Genomic DNA, 19353 nt, shown 5'->3' with positions numbered 1-19353 from the left:
CTCTTGTATACTTTCTTCTATTTTTACGAACACGAATGTGAGTACCTGTCGAGTTCCCATTGTTTGTCATAGTCAATAGTATTTTCATATGGGTCGCGTTTAGGTATTTCTATTTTTACTTTGTCCACCTTCTTAAGTTTGAAGCCCGGCATTCTTTCTTGTTTGTCTCTTTTGACTAAATTATTAAATATATAGTCTTTCTCTAAGTCAGGGTTGTTTTTCATTTCTTCGGGGGAGTGGTTCCCAAAACCTTTTTGTTTACGGCTATTGTAAATATTTAAAACTTGTCTCATCTTTGCCATGGAGAAGTGTCTATACTTGTCGTCATATGACATTTCATTTGCTTCACCACCTTGTGGTTGGTTTAAGTCTCTTAACATTTTTATACATCCGTCAATGACACCAAGAGCAGAATGGTTTTGGTCGACAATGAAATATTGGTTTACATTTTTGAACGCAGATAGTTTTTTTACATCATCTGATTTGAAAGAACTTTCACAGTCAGATGTCAGTTTTGTTGGATGGTATTTGTCAACGAATATTGTCAAAGCAGTTTTCACATCTAAAATATTTTGGACCATAATGGTATGGCTTCACAGTATCTTGTGTTTGACCGACAAATATTAGCCAGTATGGAGGTCCATCTTCTCTATACCTCGGAATGTTTTCCAAGATATCCATAAACCAAGCATTTGGTGTTGAACTAAAGATTTTTATCATGAGTGCTTTTTTTTTGTGCCTTAGAAACATAGGGTCCTTGTTTGGATTCGTCATTTTTTAAACCCATAGAAATGGGGTTTATTTGGCGCGTTAGCAGGAGTTGCATCCAGATTTTGCCCGCAGTGGGAACAATAGCCAGAGGTGTATTTGGAGTTTGGAAGGAAGATTTTGAGTACATTAGGTATACTTAAAGAGAAAGCACAACCTATTATACAAACTGTACAGAAAGGTTGGATGTAGCACGAGATGCAGCAAATCTTATTCCAAATCCTGAAACAAGAGGAAAAGTTCAAGGATGGATGGACAATGTAGGAAGACAAGCAGAAACTACTATAACAAAGCAAATGACTACTATAACCAAGCAGGACACTACATGGACCAAGGTGAAAGATTCTTTAACAGAGGATATAACCATGCACAACAGTGGGTAAACAACAACCAACCTCAACCGCCTCAAACGTGGGGAATGTAAATTTTTTTACTGAGATGAAATGAACAATACATTGAGACAAATGGGTTCAAGATGGATTTGTCGACTTCCAGCAGTTACACAACCACGTGTTTGTCAAGTTCTTCCTATACCTCAGGAAGTTTTAGACCGACTTAAAAACCTAAACAACCAGTTGAAAACAAACCAAACTAAAATTTTTTACTGAGATGAAATGACCGAAGAAGTTGAAACGGTAGATTTGACACCACAAACAAAAAGTTCAGAACCATTGTCAAAACCTGTCAAAGAACTTACAGATGAAAGAGAAAATTCAATAATAGAAAGTGTGCCAGGTCTGGAAATACAAACCCTAACTATAAAGTCACTTTTTCATAGAAATGGAACGGCTAGTATCTCAAAAAGAAACAGACTCTCACAAATATAAATATTGAAGTCTGAAGGAGCTTTCGAGACAACAGATGGAAAAAGTTTACTTCACTGACCAACAGTTCATTATAGAACATCTCATTGACTTAGAGTCGAAATATTCTAAACTTTACAACAAACACAAAAAGTTGAAAGGAAAACAAAAACAGATGGCATATGATATTTATGAAGATACTAACGACACAACCATACCTGCAAGTGAAGTAAAGTCAGAGGAACCGAAAAGTGACGAAAAACCAATAGAAGAAGGGAAGCCAAAAACTGAAGATAAACCAAAACCAAAGTTTAGTTTCCAAACTAAACCAAGTCAACCTTCATTAGCTGGTATGGGTTGGCGTCAAAGACTTATGGTAGCTGGTGGTTATGTTAAGTAAAGGAAAAATATATTTTTTTATTTTTATAAAAATGCCCCCGTATAGAATGGATAGAAAATCTGCTAGAATAAAAGCAGAGTTGCAAAGATATGGTTGGAGAGTTTCAAAGAAGTTTAAATATAGGAAGGGAAGACCCATAAAAGTCTATGACAAATTGTCTGGTCTTCGCTATGAAATGGACTTAGAAACAGCACGCGCAAATTATCCAAACAGATTAGAGAGGTTAGAAGAAGAACGTCTTATGGACATGCCTTTCGATGTTAGTGAGCCTCAAGTTGAAGGACACGACGGCTTTGCCAGATTCTACTGGAAACATGACGAACAATTGCATCCTTTGAGAAGGAAAAAAGGAAAAGGTGAAGACGCACATGCTCCCATGGAAAGAACAAGATATGCATATGAAAAGTATCGTGAAGTTAGAAGTCAAATTACATCTGGTCGAACCTTTACAGTAAACTTTGACGAAGGAAAGAACAAAGAAGGCTTCATGGTGTACTTGCTGCAATTCAAGATGGAAATAAGAAAGGATACAATCTCAGACTAACCATAACAATTTGGACGGTCACATTTACTATGCACATGGCAATGTCACAACAGCTGCAATGCTTCTTGACGCTTTCAAGACTACAAAGAGAGAACAAATGGTTGACTCCGACTCAGACATTTTGAATGCAATTGAAGGAATTGCAAGTGTCAAGTTCGAATGGTACCAACCTAACCCTCAAGCAGTCAGACAACATGCTGGATACTTTCCGTTCATAATAAGTCTGACATTGACTTGACAAGGTATGGAATTTACAATTCAATTGAAAACAATTGTCAATGAACCTTGTATTCTTACATGTCTCAGGAACTCTGGTCTTGTTACAGATGAGAAAATGAAGTATCTTGAGTCATGTGTGAAGACAAGGTACATGCTCAGAGGTCAATTGGCAAAAATGCACCGTTGGCAAGATTCAATATCCGAGTCAACATACCTACAGCTAAAGGTTCTTCACATGACGACTATGTTGTTGACAAAGACTTACCATGGTTGAAGATTGTAATTGTCCACAACCACTTCATGTTGAACGAAAGTCTTATGTTCGGAAAAGGCAAGTGCAACATTGTCAGAGCTGTAAACATTCTTTTCGAGAAAGGTTTGTTGGAACAATTCCAGATGACAAGCTGACAGAAACTTTTGTACCAAAAGACGAAACAAACTTTTTCATTGTTAGCAAGACCAAAAGTTGTTCCAGACAAAGTTCTAGTAACAAAAGAAGTACACAATTCCAAAAGGAGTTGGATTGTTCGGATACCAACCTGAACCAGAAGAACTTCCAATGAGGTTGCAAGAACTTCAAGATGCTATAAACAAACTTCCATTGAGACATCCAATTGACGTCAAATTGTATTGGAGAGCATCTGAGTTAGGTCAGAAGGTTTTATATGAAACAGGTTGCTTCGACGATGTTTATGAGATAACAGGAGAAGTTTCTCAGAAAGATAAGAGACTCACTTGAATTTCCACAAACTGGACCAATTGGTTGCGACAAGTTCGACTCAGATGAAAAGATATACTATGTCGACCTTAACGCTGCGTACATGAGGTTGTCCAATATATTCCAACTGGAATTCCAAACGAAAGATGGTGAGTTCCCAGAAGGAACTATACAGTTGGAAAAGTCATACAACAACTGTAATGATATTAGGAAAGCTTCAAACCCCAAACTTGCAATGACACTCAAATTGCTTATGAATTCGACATGGGGATATTCCATTAAGAAACCTCAAGAGATGAAGAGTAAACATTATGAGAAGGTCGACAACTTTGTTGAAAGGTTTTCTCCTTTTTTTTGAAGTACGAATTCACTCAAGGTCAAAGTGGCTTAGTAACCACATTAAAACCTATTGTCGAACATTGGTCTTACCCTCAGTTCGCAAAGGCAGTCCTTGACAACTACAACAAATTCTTCTCCGAAGTCAAATCCAAAGTGAAGGTTTACTATGAGAACATTGACGCACTCATGACGAACGAAGAAGGGTACAACAAACTCATTGAAATGGGAATGGTCGGTGAAAAGATGGGTCAATTCAAATTGGACAAAATTTTCACCGAAGTTCATGTAATATCGAAAAGGAAGTACTGGGGTGTTAAAGAAGATGGTGAAATAGTTAAACATTGCATGAAATAAAAAATTGCATGAAATGGCATACCATTTTAAAACGTTTTTAAAACAGTATATTTTTACATATATTAAATGTTTCAGGTTGAAAAACAAAGAACAAAAGTAGCAGATACAAAACCATTAGACTATATCTTTACAAACGCCGGTAGGACTATATCAGATGAAGAAATTTCATCCCGTACTTACAGGTTTGACTATCCAATTCGTTGGCTTCAAAGTCCTTCAGATGCAAAGGCAATAGGATTTAGAAGAGTTTTGTTTTCAAATAGAACTAACGCGTTTATGTTCGCAGTATATTTTCATGGGCAATATGAAGGTTCTGATGGTCTAATAGACAAATTTGACGAAATGAGAATCTTTACAGTTCGTTCAGACGAAAGTCTTGAGAAAACTCTAAATGACTTTCAAACTCAAATAAACAAATATTATTGGGAATTTCAAGAAAAATACGATTCTTTACTAAACGGAACTTACTATCTGAAACTAGAATATGACAAGATGAACTCCACAGTTTCATTTCAAAGGATTGAAATTAACCCTCGAAGAAGTACAGAGTTTTTATTTTGGGAAGTAGACAAACGTTCTTGGGCACAATTTCTTCGGTTACTAAACCAGAACGAACCATTACCACCTGACGGTCCGTTTAAATTTATACGTCCACCAGCAGATTTGACAGTTTATAGAAACGTGTTTGACCCTCAAAATGTTATGTGTCATGCAAGTTTCAGTTCAAGCAACAACAGTTTTCTTTGTATCGGTAAGGACTTTTATGACTTTGCTTCTAAATTCTACGAACCACCTAGTAACAGTTTCTCTGACTTTCAAGTTTGGTTCACAACAAACGGTGTGCAGCATATAATACCATTATACTATGACTTTTATCTCGAATTGTCTTTCATATATAACTACACAAAAGTGCTGAAAAAGTATTGAAAAATATATTTTAGGGTAGAAGGGTATATCTACCCTCTTTTCTACCCTCTTTTCTACCCTCTTGAATTTTCATGAATTTCCTTAAGACAGCAAAAAATATATTTTAGGCGACCAGGTCACTCGGTCACTCGGTCATTTTAACTTCTCTGAAAAAGTGTGACAACATGACATTTTGACAACAACACAGGAAATAGATTTCATCGTATATTTTTTGTTAAGACTTCATCGTAAATGTTTTGTTGAGACTTCATCGTATATGTTTTGTCGAGATTTTTATCGTATATGTTTTGTCGAGATTTTTATCGTTGTGGTCCGACGGTTAAGCCACAAACGAATGTCCGACGTCCCACCAAAAAATATTTTTTTATTTTTATTGTAAGAACAGAAATGTCAGTCGAAGCAAAAACGTTCACGAACAAATCTAATGGCGAAACATTCACAAAAGGCACTTACAACGGTATTGAAGTCTTACGTAGAGACAAGGATGGTTATATAAATGCAACAAGATGTGTCAGCAGTTTAGGAAAGACTTTAGAGAGGTTGTTGGGAAAATAAGTCCTGGGAAGAGTATTTTAAGGCATTTTGTGAAGAATATACCAACCCGCGGAATTCCGCGGGGTGCTTTTTATACAATGTTAATGCAGGAATTCCCGATGAAATCAAACAGGTTAGAGGAATGTATGTAGACCCAAGACTCGTAAACTATATTGCAATGTGGGCTTCTCCAAAATATTGTATAGCAGTTGGAAAAATTATGGACTCCATAGACAAGAAAAGTTCATGAGAAGTTAGATGAAGAAGAACTTGAAGATACAGTAGAGAATGCAAAACCTTTGTTTGAAGAAGAAGTTAGAAAAATGCATGAAAAACAAATAGAACATGAACGTGAGATATGTTCTGGTTATAGATTCTCCATACGAACTAGACCAATGGGAACAAGAAGATTTAAAGAGAGAATTTAGAGAATATGAACTCGCTAAAATTTCATTAGAAGCTGCAGAAAAGAAGTTAAAAGTTTGGGGTCGTTTTGTACAAAAATATTGTGAGTAAATGAACCATTTTATTTCGACAAAAATATATTTTAGGGTAGAAGGGTATATCTACCCCGTTTTCTACCCTCTTTTCTACCCTCGTAGAAAACACACAAAACTCGTTCATTTTGTGCTGAAATAAAATAAAGGTAGTCCCACCAAAAAATATTTTTTTATTTTTATTGTAAGAACATGTTAGCAACAACAGCACCAAACTCGTTAGTCATGAACCCAACTTCAATGTTAGTAGAGATGAAAAGCTTCATTCCTTCTTCATATACTTTCGAAACAGAAATCCAGAAGATAAAGCAAGAACTTTTAACAAGTACTTTGGACTGTAGTGCGAAAGATGAAACAAATGAACAGTATCTTTATGAAATGCAGGATATTATTGACCATCTACCTAAACTTCCTGAAATACAACAACAAAAGCTCACTATTCCAGAATTCGATGAAATAGAAGTCAAAGCAACTGACTCAGTAGAAATAAAGAAGTTCATACGAAAGGTTAACTATGAGTTTCTTGGATTTCATTGCAACCACAAAGTCATGGACAAAGATTGCGATATGGTATATAAGAACATCTCTGACATATACAAATCTGGGGAGTTTAAGACCTACGACAACTTTGTTTCGTTAGTTGCAAAATGTGTATGGCAGATAAGAGATAAAGATAGAAGAGGTAAGATATGGAATGAACAGATAAAACCCGCAACTTTTGAGTTAAAGAGAGCAATTGACGCCTTAGTCATACTAGCAGGTAAGGTTTCAGAATATAACGCAAAAATGAACCCACAATGTTCTAAATGTAAAGCAGCAATGAGGAAATATAACTACTCCGTCAAAGAGATAGAACGTATGCGAAACGACTATGCTGACTTAAAGAGGGAGGCAGAGAAACCAGCAGAAGATAAAATGGACATGTTGACATTTCTAAACAAAAACTATCCAACAGCTGACGATTTCCTTCTTTCAGATGTCAAGAAGAAATATAAAGAAACTTTCGGCATTGTGAAAACATTCGATATCCTTCGTGAAGAAATAGAAGCTACGAAATTGTTTAGAATTTCACGAATTCACAATGTTTACCATGTAAAACGCTTATAAAATAACTGGGGTAGAAATGAGGGTAGAAAACAGGTTATATCTACCCTTCTACCCTAAAATATATTTTTTGGTCATTTACGCTCATTACGAAGAAGAAGTTTTGACAAAACATATACGAAGAAGTCTTGAAAATTCATGAAAATTCAAGAGGGTAGAAAAGAGGGTAGAAAAGAGGTTATATCTACCCATCTACCCTAAAATATATTTTTGCTGAAAAATGACCAAATTTCATGAATTTCCTCAAGATAGAAAAAATAAAAAAATAACGCTAGTTTTTTTAAAATATTTTTTTTATCTTGTATGTAAGAACAGAAATGTTAAACATTGAGTTTGAAACAGTTAAAAAGATAGACAATGACACCAAAGTGGTTAGAATTGGTGATTTAAACGTAAGATACTCAAAGAAATACAAAAAATATTCTTTGTCAGACATTTTAACACTATCTGAAGGAAAGAAAGCACACGACTGGGTTAGAAATGCTTCTACTCAGAAAATTTTGACAAGAAATCCTGAGCTTTTGATATCGGTAAGATTCTATGGAACTACAGCATATCTCATAGACAAAAGTCTTATACCAATAGTTTTGTTCTGGATTGACCCAGTTGTTGGATATAACTTCATAACATATGGTTCATTCGATACGGAACGTTGCAGTGAAGGCTTACTTTACATTGTTCAGAAACCGAAGGACTTCAATACAAAGAGATATAAGATAGGAAGAACATTTAATATAACTCAAAGATATGACAGTATAGTCAATAGAGTTAAGGTTGCGTTTGTTAACGATATGAGAGCTGCTGAAACAGAACTGCTTGAAAAGTTTGAGAAAATGTATGGTGCTCCCACGAAAGGTAAAGAAACGTTTGAAGTAGATGAGATAGATAGTGCTATAAAATTATTTGACGAAGTTGCTGAAAAATACATGTAAAGCGTTTATTTTTGGTCTTTTGTGAAAGTCAGAAAATAACGCTAATTTTATTTTTTTTTTATTTTTTTATTTTGTATGTAAAGACAGATATGTCAACAACCGAGAACACAACAACTGCTATCGTTCATGAAGCTATAAATGAAGAATATGAGTGGGTTCAGTTTAACAAACAACTCCGTCTCATTCGTTCGGTCAAAGATGACATGTACCAAATGCAAAGTATTTTGACAGCATGTTTTGCTCCAGATACTAAGAAACCACAAGACTGGTTTAGGAACCAAAGCACACAAGAACTTTTGAGCGAAGCACAGCGAGACATACTTTTTTCTGAAAACAGTGAAGAACAGCGACTACGAGAAAAATCTTACTCGCCAAAACTCTATGAAAACAGTGAAGAACAGCGAGTAAGTAAAAAACCCCAGTCGCCAAAACTCTATGAAAATCGTGAAAAATTGCCAAATGGTTTGAGAGGATATTATGTTCATAGACTTCTCGTAAATAATGTGGCACAATGGGCTTCAGCTCGCTATTCATGGTATGTTTGTAAACTTCTTGACGAACTTCATAGACAAGAACGTGAAGAGATGGAAAACAAGCTTGAAGCAAAGACAAAAGCATACAGAAAAGAATACCACGTTCGGTACCAAAAGGAAAGGAAAAGAACTATAAGTATATGATTTATACTGAAGAGATGGAAAATGAAGAAGATAAAGATATGGTTATGTTGCATTTAGTCAGAAGAAACAACAAAAGCTTTTACGACCTTGCTAAGATTTACAAATCTGACAGAAATTGGTTCTATCGCGAAAACTTACCGATTTCAATGACACCGAATGAAGATGTGAAACAAATAGTTCAAGATACGTTACCTCAAACACACTATGATATGAAAGGTTGTACAATTCTTACCTTCAAAGAAGATTTGCCATTGTTAAAGGAAAAAATAACAGAGTATTTTGACAACTTCAAACAAGTAGAGTAAATTGCACTCTTTATTTTTACGCTTGACTTCAGATGGCTCAGGTAGCTCTATAAAGTAAATTGCCTCGTCAAATCCTTCTGGCATTCCGAGTCCTTCCTTCCGACATTCCAAGTTCTTCCATCCGACAGAAAAAGTTTTTCCATCCGACAAGAAAAAATTTTCCCGACAACTGGAAAAAATTTTCCTGTTGTCCGTCCGTAAACCATTCAAATTTTCGAAAATTGAGAACTTTTTTCCCGACAACTGGAAAAATTTTTCCCGACAACTGGAAAAAAATTTCCCGACAACTGGAAAAAAATTTCCCGACAACAGGAAAAGTTCTTCCTTCCGACAGGACACAAACGAATGTCCGACGTACCACCAACCGAGTCCATTCCAAAGCCAGAAGAACCGACAGCCCCAGCACCACAACAGACTAAGACTAAACTCTTTATTTTTATTGACTTTTTACAATTTGAACTTTGTTTGCGTAGATGTGAATTCTGAAAGAAGTATGAGGGTCTTGTATGACTTTGTACTTCTCCCAGAGTTCATGTCTGTCAAACTTACCTGCCATGGACTCTTTCATAAGTTCCATGAAATCGTCTTCGGACAATCCAGGGAAAAGTATGATATCAGTAAGTATTCTTTTAACATCCTTACTTAAACTCTTTGCTGTCTGTACACAAATGACAACAGAGATGTTGAAGTGTCTGAGCTTCTTAAGAATTCGACACATATCTTGTTCTCTGTTCTTTAACAAAGGATGAGAGGCGAAATCATCTAAGATAAGAAGACATCTGTGAGGGTAAGTCTTCCAATCGTAAGATTGCAATTTCTTCGAAATGTATTCTATCTCTTTCTGTTTGTTTCTGAAGTGTTTCTTCTCTAATATTCTCTGCATTTCCTCATTTGGGTCTTTAAACTTCGAATTTATATACTCATTTATAGCATTATACTTCAAAACTCTTCTTTGGTACTTCTTTATCCAATCTAACAACTCAGAGTCTTTTATACATACTAACTTAGACTTCTTCATAATATCTTTGAACGAATTGACGGTTTGGTCAAATTGACCAGAAGTACTACAAATGACAACTAACTCATAGAATGGGTTCTTCTCATCTAGTTCTTGTTGTTGTGCAGCCATTTTAAGATAAGTGAAAGTCTTACCCGACCCAGGTGGTGCAATTAGACCTGTTATACCATTCTGAGCAAATAAGAACTTGTCATGTATAGGTTTTATCTGAGCATTTTCTAACTTCCTCTTGTTCTTGTTTAAAACATTCTCAAATTTCTTGTCAATGTCAGCAAACTTTTTTTCTAACATATTTTTAGAAAAATTAAAATTTTTATCTTTTGAAAATGTCTAGCGATTTCGCTATCTATATTCGAGACAAACTTTTTGACAGCAAAACATCTGTCGACCATAAAATCTTACATAGTGTAAACAAGAAAGGTGAATTTGTTCTAAAGTTCTGTTTCTGGGAATATGACAAGAACCATAAAACATTAGGCAGAGAAGTCTTTAAGTTTGTCAATGACAGACTTGTTGACAGAGATGACGCCTCTTGGAGAGATGAAGTCCAACAAAAGTTCTTAGAATGCAAAGAAGACACATGCGCTGTTCTTGAAGATGAAATAGGAAAACAGAATAGAAGAGCTATTAAAGGACAAAGAACTTTTACATAAATATGGTTCTGAGAAATTTGACATAACTCCACCAGAAAAGAAGAAGAGAGAAAAGAAAAAAAGAAAGAAAAGAAAGTAGAAGAGAAGAAAGAACCTGAACCAGTTCCAGAGAAGGTGAGATATGACATGTAAAAATAAAATTTTATTTTTAGAACATTTCTGGGTCAATGTCAATGTTCTCTTCCTCTTTAGGAGCAAACACTGGCTTAGACTCTAAAATCTTTTTACCCAATTTACCTTGAACTTCAACTATCTTAGACTCATAATATTCATAGTCGTCTGCTTTCTTTGGTTCATAAGGTATAACAAGTTTGTATGCTTTGCCTTCTTTAAGGTTTGAAAACCTTCTGTCAAAATTTCTTTGACTGCTAACAAACCTTCTATGTCTAAGTCTTCAAATTTCGCACCATTTTTAGTCACAATAGCAAACTTAACTGGTTCGATGTTCCAAACTTTGCTGAATGAAGACTTTTCAAAATGGTAGAAGTAAACATTCAAATAAGCGAATGGGTCTAGTTCTTCTTTAAGTCCTGACATATATTTGTTGACTGAAATATATTTCGTCATCTTTTCTATCGGATAAAAAAATATTTTTTTTAAAATTTACTCATAAAAATTATTTCTTTGTATATACGCCGTTCTGAACATCTAAAAGATTTTTGACATTTGCCAAGAATGTTCGTTTAGAAGCTGCATATAACCATATTCTTGACAATATTGTTTATATTCATCGTACAATGACCTTTCATCTAAACACTCAAAGTTAGTCTCATCTATAACAGTTCATATACACTCTTGTTTGCTTCTAACAATGTTTGTCTCTCTTCGGTATATGGAATTTGTCTTGGATTGAAATTAGAAATATCTAATGTCATAAAATATGAGAACAAGTGGTTGTAAAAGTCAGATGTCAAAGTTTCTGCTAAGTCGTCAAAATATTCTGTATCTTGCATATGAGAATCTGACGTTCTGACAACTACATATCTTCTGTCAGAACTTTCTAACTTCATCGGAACAACATTGTTTGAAACCATGATGAAATTTGCAACATTTTCACAAACTCTTTGGTCTTTATACTTTCTTTCAACAACTCCAACTTTGTCTGTTATAAGACTCTTCAAAGCATCTGAGTTCAAAACTTTTGTTGTATCTATACTTTGAAGTTCATTGCAAACTATAAGTTTCATATTCTCTATTGAGGAGTTAAACTTGCCACAGATGTTTTCTAAGTTTGTCATATTCGGATTCGAATAACCTTCTAAAAGTTTGCATAAGATATCTGTAAAGAAAGTATTCTTACCTGTTCCTTGTTTTCCAATTATAATGAGAGCAGTTTCATTTTTAGCACTTGGATGTTGTAAGATATTTGCAAACCAACATAAGATATACTCATAAACCTTTTCGTTTCCATTGCATATAATTTCTTTGACATGGTCTAACCAAGCTTCTATAATATTTTCTTTCCATTCTACTTGTTCGTATTTATATCCAGTGAAGATAGAATAGAAGTTTGGAGAAGGTGTATAGAACTTTATACCGAACTGAAAAATCTTCTAACTTTGACAATAAGATATCCCAAGCATCTAACATCTTCATTCCAACTTGTACAACTTTTATTTTCTTAAGTTTCTGTTACATTCTTGTTCTGAAACTATGGTTGCTCTTGGTTTGTTAAAGACAACATCCCATTCTTTCATAACATAACATTCTGGGGCAGAGTCGACATAAATGACTAAACGTTTCAAATTCTCGACTGCTTTGTTATAGTCTCTAAATGGACACATATTTCTGAACGCTTGGAAGTCATAAAAATCTGAAACGTCTATTCTGTACATTTTTATAAAAATAAAAAAAATATTTTTTTTATTCTTGAGCTATTTGTTGCATTTGTTGTTCTTGAGCTATTTGTTGTTGAAGTTGTTCTTGTAGTACAATACTTTCACCAGTTGCATCTTCCAATTCGAAACTTTCTGCCGTCATTGACAAATACATAGGACATAAAAGTTTTACAGGAACAAAGTTTGCGTCAACTAATGTCAACGTTATACTTGCCAAAGTGTTTGAGTTCACTAAGGTTGAAAATTCTGCATTCGAATGAACAATAGGCAAACCAGCAGAGAAAGTGTTGTTTATACGCATAAGTATCTTTTGGTCATAATAGTTTCTGTCGACATTCGAATAACACTTTGAACCTAAGTTTGAAACAATATATAAAATTGGTGTGCTTAATGTCAATGGAATAGACATTCCTTGTATGACACCTTTTCCTGTTATAGGAAACTGTTGGTAGTAAAAACCAGATATAAGTTTTGTATTATAGCTCATATCGTTTATACTAAACTCAGTCGGACATCCAAACATAATGAAACCTGCTCTAGTTGCAGCACATGTTACATCCGTCCTTAAAGTATTAAATAAGTCAACAAAACCTGTTGGTGGTATATCTGAGTAAGTATCTTCAAAGAAGTATTTTTTACCATTCACAACAACAAAGTCTTCTGGTGTCAAAAGAGCAAAACAGGCTTTAGTCGTCATTGTGTTTAAGGTTAGTTTACAATATCGTCCTTGAGGACTTTGTAAGTTTGTTGTTATAGAATTATATGACTCAGGGTTTTTAGTCGTAATAGTATAACCACTATGTCTTCTGCCATTTACTTAGCAAGTAAATTTTAATGAAATGTTGTGGTCGTCAAATATTTTTATGACGTCTGGGAAACTATATTTTAAGTTCAACGTTTCACCTCCTTTCATAACGTATATCTTGTCAATGACATTATATGAAACACCACAGCAACTAACGTCGGGTTCTATTTCTTTGATGTTTATATCGTCTGCCTCTGTCAAAAGTTTCAATAGTTCTTTCAAAACTTCATGAGGTGCGATGACATATGAGTTCACTTTTACAGGGTTGTGTTCGACCAAGTTTAACATTATACCAAAGCTTGACAAATCTTCTCCTGAGTTTTAAGTTTGTCTTTAAGTTGTTGGTAGTCGTTTCGAATATCTGCAACAGAACTTAAGTCTCTGCTAACTTCAGGGTATGTTGGTTGTTCTTTTACAGGAACTATTGTTATACCATCTTCGTCTTCGTATGGTTTCCCCACTTCAACATCTCTTTCTTTGACATTGACAACAACACTTTGACTGTTTGTTTGAGTTGGTGAATTTAACTTCACATCTGCCATCGCCATTAAACCTTTTGAAACACTTACGCTTCTATTTTTCGGAAATGACATTTTACTTAGAATAAAAAGATGGACGTATTTGAGTATCTCTTCGAATTGAAGCAAACAAAGTTTACACACACAAACAATACAAGTTCATTGATAGAATAGTTCTTTATACAAACAATGGAAAATGTTATAGAATAGCAGTCTTTGCTGAACCAAAATATTTTCATAAAGCAAAGAAAGTTGGTATAACTGAAATGGTGAAAGTTCTTGAAGCAGACAAAAATATAACAACAAAACTTACAGATATTTCTAAAGGTAAGTTTATAATACAATTTTATGTCAAAACTGGCGTACTGTCAATATTTGACGGAGAGAAGTCAGTTCAAGAACAACTTACTGACCTGCTGCCAAAATCTGCTCGATGGAAGCTGTCGTTATGCCAATCTGAGGAGCCCCAGCAGGTTTCATCGAACGAATCTTCAAAAGAGCATCTTCCGTGAAAAGTGCTATTGGTTTTGTAAACTTCTTTGCTCTCAGTTCATCTGGACCGTCTCTGTCACCAGTATATTGTATTTGAACTGTACCAACAGTTGAAATACCACCCATAAAGTCTTCTGAGTCAGCAAATGGAATGCCAAGCCAAAAGTTTGAACGGTCTCCATTTGTATATTGAGTTTTTTGACCTCCTGTATGAGTCCATACTTTCACATATGGCATAATAGAACTTTGCATTTCAGGGTTAATGGTTGTTGTGAAGTTGTTGTTAAAGTTCATAGCATCTAATGTCAAGTTGTATGACCTCATATCCTCAACTGTAGAATATTCTTCTCTTGGATAATATTTGCCATCTATGTTTATATGGTATTTAATACCAGGGTTGTAGAAGCAAGAATAGTCATTTATAGTTCGTCTGAACAGTACAAACATAGTATCTGCATGTTTCATTGCAGTTGTTAAAGCAATATCTGTTCTTGCACCTGGGTCAGCACTTTGGTTTCCAACTTCACCTGCAAAGTCTTTGACAGATATTTGGTGTATAGGGAACATAAGTGGAACTGCAATATATTTGGCAGCTAAAGCATTTGAAATATCTGGGTCCAACATATAGACTGCAAGTCTGCTTTCTATTCTCTTGCATTCAAACTTTTCGCATGTGAACTTAACTGGGTCCCAAGCAGTTCCAGCAGCATTGAAATAATAGTTTACTTCAGTGTTGAGGTTTGAGAAACCAAAGTCTAAGTCAACTTTGTCTTTGCAAAAGTCGGCGAATGACGTTTGATTTGCTCCCTTTACGTCTGTAATAGTGAATGGGTCTTGTGTTGGTGCAATGACTAAGTTATTTTTGCTTGGAGTAAGTTCGATAGAAATTTTTCCTGCCCAGTTTGGCAAGTATCTTAAAAACCTGAAGATGAGGAAAGATGACAAAGGAACTCTAAGTTTCAATTTTACTTTGGTTACTGCTGCTGCAGTTTGTCCAGAAAGGTTAACATAAACTCCTGGAACGTTAGGGTCAAGTCTTCTTATTTTCTCAATAGTTGCATACTGGTCTGTTTGTTCTCTAGCTTGTGGTTGTACTGAGTTTCTCAAAGCGAACCATTCATAGTTTGCCCATGTTACTGTTTGAACTAAGTCAGAGTTAGAATATATCTTATATCCCATGAAAACTTCTGGAGCATATTGGTATCCGACATAGAAAATTCCATTGCAACCTTTCTTGTCAGACAACTTGGCAGAAGGTTTTATTTCAATGTCTTGTTCCACGTATAAGAAAGAGTTGTCAATAGAAATTATATGAAACCTGTCGCAAGCAATATCTACTGTTGTTGAAGAACCTTCTCCAAACTCACCTACGTTTCCATAAGAAACAGCAGTTGTATATTCGTAAGTTCCAGGAACTATTTCTGACCTTCTAATGGCATTGTCGCATTCGTTATACCATTCGGAAACATTTCCGTTCATGGCATCCAAAACTGTTGGCGTTATATTCTGAGCGGCGTACATTTCATATGAGTAAAAATATAGAATAGTTGGATTTATATGTCATAATAGAACCCACTCCGACCAAGCTTTACTTTCTTCCTGACTGAGTTTTTAACTCTTCTTTTTCCTTCATTGCCCTCTGCTTGAAGTTGTTGCATCTTTGCATTATGTTCATCTAGTATGTTGCAAATTTCCCATGTCCTTTTTGCCTTTTGGCTCTGGTCGCCCATCTCAGGTAACCTATATCCTAGAAAGAGTTTGTCATAGTCTGTATTTGAGTCTTCGCGTATTGTTTGCATGACTCTTTCCTGAGTTTCCGGTTCAAGCTCTTCAAACAGTGCCTGTCCATATGGAATATGCTCGTTTCCAAATATATGTTTTTGTAGCCATTCTGGTTTTCTTTCCATGTTACCAACTATATCTTTTGTGAATGGGAAAGCTTTTACCCAATCTTTCAGTCTTGCGTCGTTTATTTCTGTAGTTGGTTTTATTTTGTCAAGGAACATGTTTTTCAATACTAACATTTCATTTGGTACTGTCCATTTGAGTTTACTTAAATATTCATCCCTTCTCGGTTCATTGTCTGCAAAGTAAGTTTTTATGACATTTTGTAAACTTTCGTTTGCAAGGTCATGTACAATAGGTTCTCTTCCTTCTCTCTCCCTAACTGTCTTTCTAAACTCTTCACCAAATATACCATCTTTATGGTTCTGTGTAGTTCTTTGAGATAAATGTTTTAGAACGTCAGGTGTTATATTTCCATCAGCCATGTTCATTTCATACTGGTCCAAAATATCTGCATGTTTCATATCTTTCAATGGCATTAAAGCCGCGCTGAAAATACCAGCTATATCTGGTTCACCATTCACTTCCATTGCGTCTACAACTTCTTGGAATTGAGGTTGTAAGTTTATGAACCACCTATCCGGATTAGCTTTATGACCCCATCTCATTGTAGTTCCATCGTCTGCAGAAACAAAAGTAGGTTTGTTTCCATCTTGGCTAGGTTCTGAATGAACTTTAAACAATGTTTCATTTCTATATGTTTTCTTGAAATTTAACCTTTTATTTTCACCGAGTTCATCCAAAGATTGAACGTTAAATGCTCGTAAGTAAAAAGGGTTGTTGTATTTGTGTACATTTTTTTTCAGTTCTTCCATTCTATGCTGGATATTTTCATCTGATGTTGGAGTCTTTTGTATGTCGGCAAACATTTTTCGATATTCTTCTACTATGTCAGCCGAATTTTTTTTAGACTCTTGGAAATATTCCATATTCTCCGCATACTCTTGTTGAGGGTCAAGATTTTTCGGCTGTTCCAAATCTTCATCTAGTTCTGTGAAGTTAGTTTCCAAAGGAAGGACTTGTTCGTTTCCTTCAGGCTCTTCTAGCTGTTGTTGCTGAACTATTTCTTCCATGTCTGGTTGTATCTGAACTTCTTCCTGTGGAGTTTCTTGTACCTCATCTGCTGGCATTTCATATATTCCGAGACCGTTTTCAACAATTTCCCTATCTACGTCATCCGCATTCATAAGCTTTTGTTCTTTCGTTCCGTCTCTATTTTTTACGCGTTTCATGACGAAAGTTGAATTGTCATTTAGCTCTGACATCAAATATCTCGGAGTAAATTCATCCATGTCATTTGGATGATATGCTATTAAATCATATCCCTTAGCGAGCTTGTATTTTCCAGGTTTGAGATTATATCCGTTTTGGTGCTGAGCCATAAAGCTAAATAGGTTCGGGTCAGTATTTCCATCCTTGAACTTTCCAATAGCTTCTTTATATCTGTCACTAAAGTCAACAGTATCTGGGAAACCACACTCTTCTTTAAGCATTTTTAAGAATTCTTGGTTTCCTTGTTCTCTACTTCTTTTATGTCCTTGCTCTGTTTGTGGTTGTTGTTGTGCAGGGTTTTGAACTGTTGGTTGCTGTGCTGGTTGTTGTGTTGGTTGTTGTGCTGGTTGTGGAGGTGGTTGTTGTGCTGGTTTTGGTGCATGCCTGTGTCTGTGTCCATGTGACGATGTAAATGTTTTAGGTAGTCCTGGTGCAGGTGCTTCTCTTGGAGGGTTTGGTGGTATATAAGTTCCACCAGCTGGCACATATGTTCCATCTGCAGCATAATGTCCTACCTGACTTTTCGTTCTTAAGAAAGCATTTACTAGGTCTGTTTTGGTCTGTTGTAACTCTTTTTCTTGACTTTCCACAACAGTTGCTCTAACGGCGTCATAGGCACTTTGAACTGCCTGTCTCGTTGCTGCATCTGTTATTTTCGTCATATTTTGTGCTACTTCTTTTAACTCTTTGTCGAAACCTTCAGACTTCAGTTTCTTTCCAGATGAGAAGTCGTTCACTAGTTTCACCTTACTATGAAGAGCTTCGAAAGCGTTCTTAAAGTCAGCCTTCATTAAAGCTTCATTTGAACTATCTTCATCCGCTTGTATTTTTGTCCTTATTGACCCTATAAGTTGGGCTGCTTTAGCGTTGGCTTGGGCATCTAACCAGTCATTATTAGCTTTTATATATTCTGCGCTTTTCATTGCCTTTTGCATGGCTGCGTCGTTATTTTTACTTTCTTGTGCTAAGTTTTCATACTGTACGGTTTGGTTTTGCAACTGTAAAAGTTTTTCTGCCTTTACATTTGCTTCAACTTCTTTTTTATACTCATCGCTATCCATATATGTCTTCAGGGCTTTTTGTTTTATCTCTTCATCTTTCAGTATTTTATATTGAGTAGTATGGTTTTTCAAATTTATGACATCTTGTTCCATTTTTGCTACTTCTGCTGCTTTTTCTGACACTTTTTTCGCATATTCCTCTGTACTTAGTTCTTTCAGTTGTTCTTCTTTCTTCTTTTTCTCTACGTTTAACTCATTGAGTTTCTTTGTGTGTCTGTCATATTCTAGTTTCTTTTCGTTTTCACTTATTTGCTTCTGTATGTCTATGTTTGACTTTTTGACATCTGTTATTTGATTTTTGAGTGAACTCAAATTCATTTGACTTTGAGGGTTATAAGCTGTTCCGTCTGCAGCTCCACCATAGCCTGCCATTTTCGCTAAAAGTGCCGCTCTTAAACCTCCACTCTGTGCACCAATAACTCGGCTTAAAAGCATAGGGTTGCTTGACATTTGTTGCAACATAGTGGGGTCATTCATCATTTGTTGTTGCAACTGTTGTTGTGGTGTCAGTTTTACTATTGGATGTTTCAATGCTCTCTTCCTCTTACGTATATTCTTACGTAGCTTACGTGGCATTTTAAGTGAAGTTAAAAAGCGGTTTTTGACAGATGTTTATTGTGACTTCTTCGTAAAGACTTTGTTAAGACTTCTTCGTAAATGAGTGTAAATGACCCAAAAATATATTTTAGGGTAGAAGGGTATATCTAACCTCTTTTCTAACCTCTTTTCT

General features: G+C 35.4%; 7 protein-coding genes and 6 pseudogenes across 13 annotated transcripts, besides 1 other annotated feature; 8 read left to right on the top strand and 5 right to left on the bottom strand.

Moving 5' to 3' along the window:
- Positions 1–15912: part of a mobile genetic element that runs on past the window's edge.
- Positions 1747–1971, top strand: TVAGG3_0872980 (phage tail repeat-like family; the record flags this gene model as incomplete). Its single annotated transcript, XM_051250129.1, has 1 exon — positions 1747–1971. One exon carries the CDS (start codon positions 1747–1749, stop codon positions 1969–1971), a length of 225 nt encoding a protein of 74 aa, XP_051085604.1.
- Positions 2018–2620, top strand: TVAGG3_0872970 (annotated as a pseudogene). The gene has a single exon. A coding segment is annotated over exon 1 (603 nt).
- Positions 3688–4145, top strand: TVAGG3_0872960 (annotated as a pseudogene). The gene has a single exon. A coding segment is annotated over exon 1 (458 nt).
- Positions 4212–5072, top strand: TVAGG3_0872950 (uncharacterized protein; the record flags this gene model as incomplete). The annotated part of the gene is made up of 1 exon (XM_051250128.1): positions 4212–5072. One exon carries the CDS (start codon positions 4212–4214, stop codon positions 5070–5072), a length of 861 nt encoding a protein of 286 aa, XP_051085603.1.
- On the top strand, positions 6296–7081 carry TVAGG3_0872940 (organellar and viral DNA polymerase type B; the record flags this gene model as incomplete). Its single annotated transcript, XM_051250127.1, has 1 exon — positions 6296–7081. A coding segment is annotated over one exon (786 nt), but the record flags the coding sequence as incomplete, so codon positions are not given.
- Positions 8229–8682, top strand: TVAGG3_0872930 (KilA, N-terminal/APSES-type HTH, DNA-binding family; the record flags this gene model as incomplete). The annotated part of the gene is made up of 1 exon (XM_051250126.1): positions 8229–8682. A coding segment is annotated over one exon (454 nt), but the record flags the coding sequence as incomplete, so codon positions are not given.
- TVAGG3_0872920 lies at positions 8724–9121 on the top strand (annotated as a pseudogene). The gene has a single exon. A coding segment is annotated over exon 1 (398 nt).
- Positions 9558–10430, bottom strand: TVAGG3_0872910 (protein of unknown function, DUF4106 family; the record flags this gene model as incomplete). The annotated part of the gene is made up of 1 exon (XM_051250125.1): positions 9558–10430. The coding sequence occupies one exon, from the start codon at positions 10428–10430 to the stop codon at positions 9558–9560; it is 873 nt and encodes a 290-aa protein (XP_051085600.1).
- On the top strand, positions 10466–10924 carry TVAGG3_0872900 (annotated as a pseudogene). The gene has a single exon. A coding segment is annotated over exon 1 (459 nt).
- On the bottom strand, positions 11681–12627 carry TVAGG3_0872890 (annotated as a pseudogene). The gene has a single exon. A coding segment is annotated over exon 1 (947 nt).
- Positions 13448–13983, bottom strand: TVAGG3_0872880 (annotated as a pseudogene). Its single transcript has one exon. A coding segment is annotated over exon 1 (536 nt).
- An 86-nt stretch (positions 15913–15998) lies between the features above and the next one.
- Positions 15999–16820, bottom strand: TVAGG3_0872860 (protein of unknown function, DUF4106 family; the record flags this gene model as incomplete). The annotated part of the gene is made up of 1 exon (XM_051250124.1): positions 15999–16820. One exon carries the CDS (start codon positions 16818–16820, stop codon positions 15999–16001), a length of 822 nt encoding a protein of 273 aa, XP_051085599.1.
- Positions 16821–17255: 435 nt separating this feature from the next.
- Positions 17256–18224, bottom strand: TVAGG3_0872850 (protein of unknown function, DUF4106 family; the record flags this gene model as incomplete). Its single annotated transcript, XM_051250123.1, has 1 exon — positions 17256–18224. A coding segment is annotated over one exon (969 nt), but the record flags the coding sequence as incomplete, so codon positions are not given.
- Between the last annotated feature and the right edge of the window lie 1129 nt (positions 18225–19353).

Source organism: Trichomonas vaginalis, chromosome VI (genome assembly GCF_026262505.1).
Source record: "Trichomonas vaginalis G3 chromosome VI, whole genome shotgun sequence".
NCBI classification, from domain to species: Eukaryota; Parabasalia; order Trichomonadida; family Trichomonadidae; genus Trichomonas; species Trichomonas vaginalis.
Note: the sequence above shows the minus strand (reverse complement) of the source record. Positions and strands in the feature narration are given on the sequence as shown.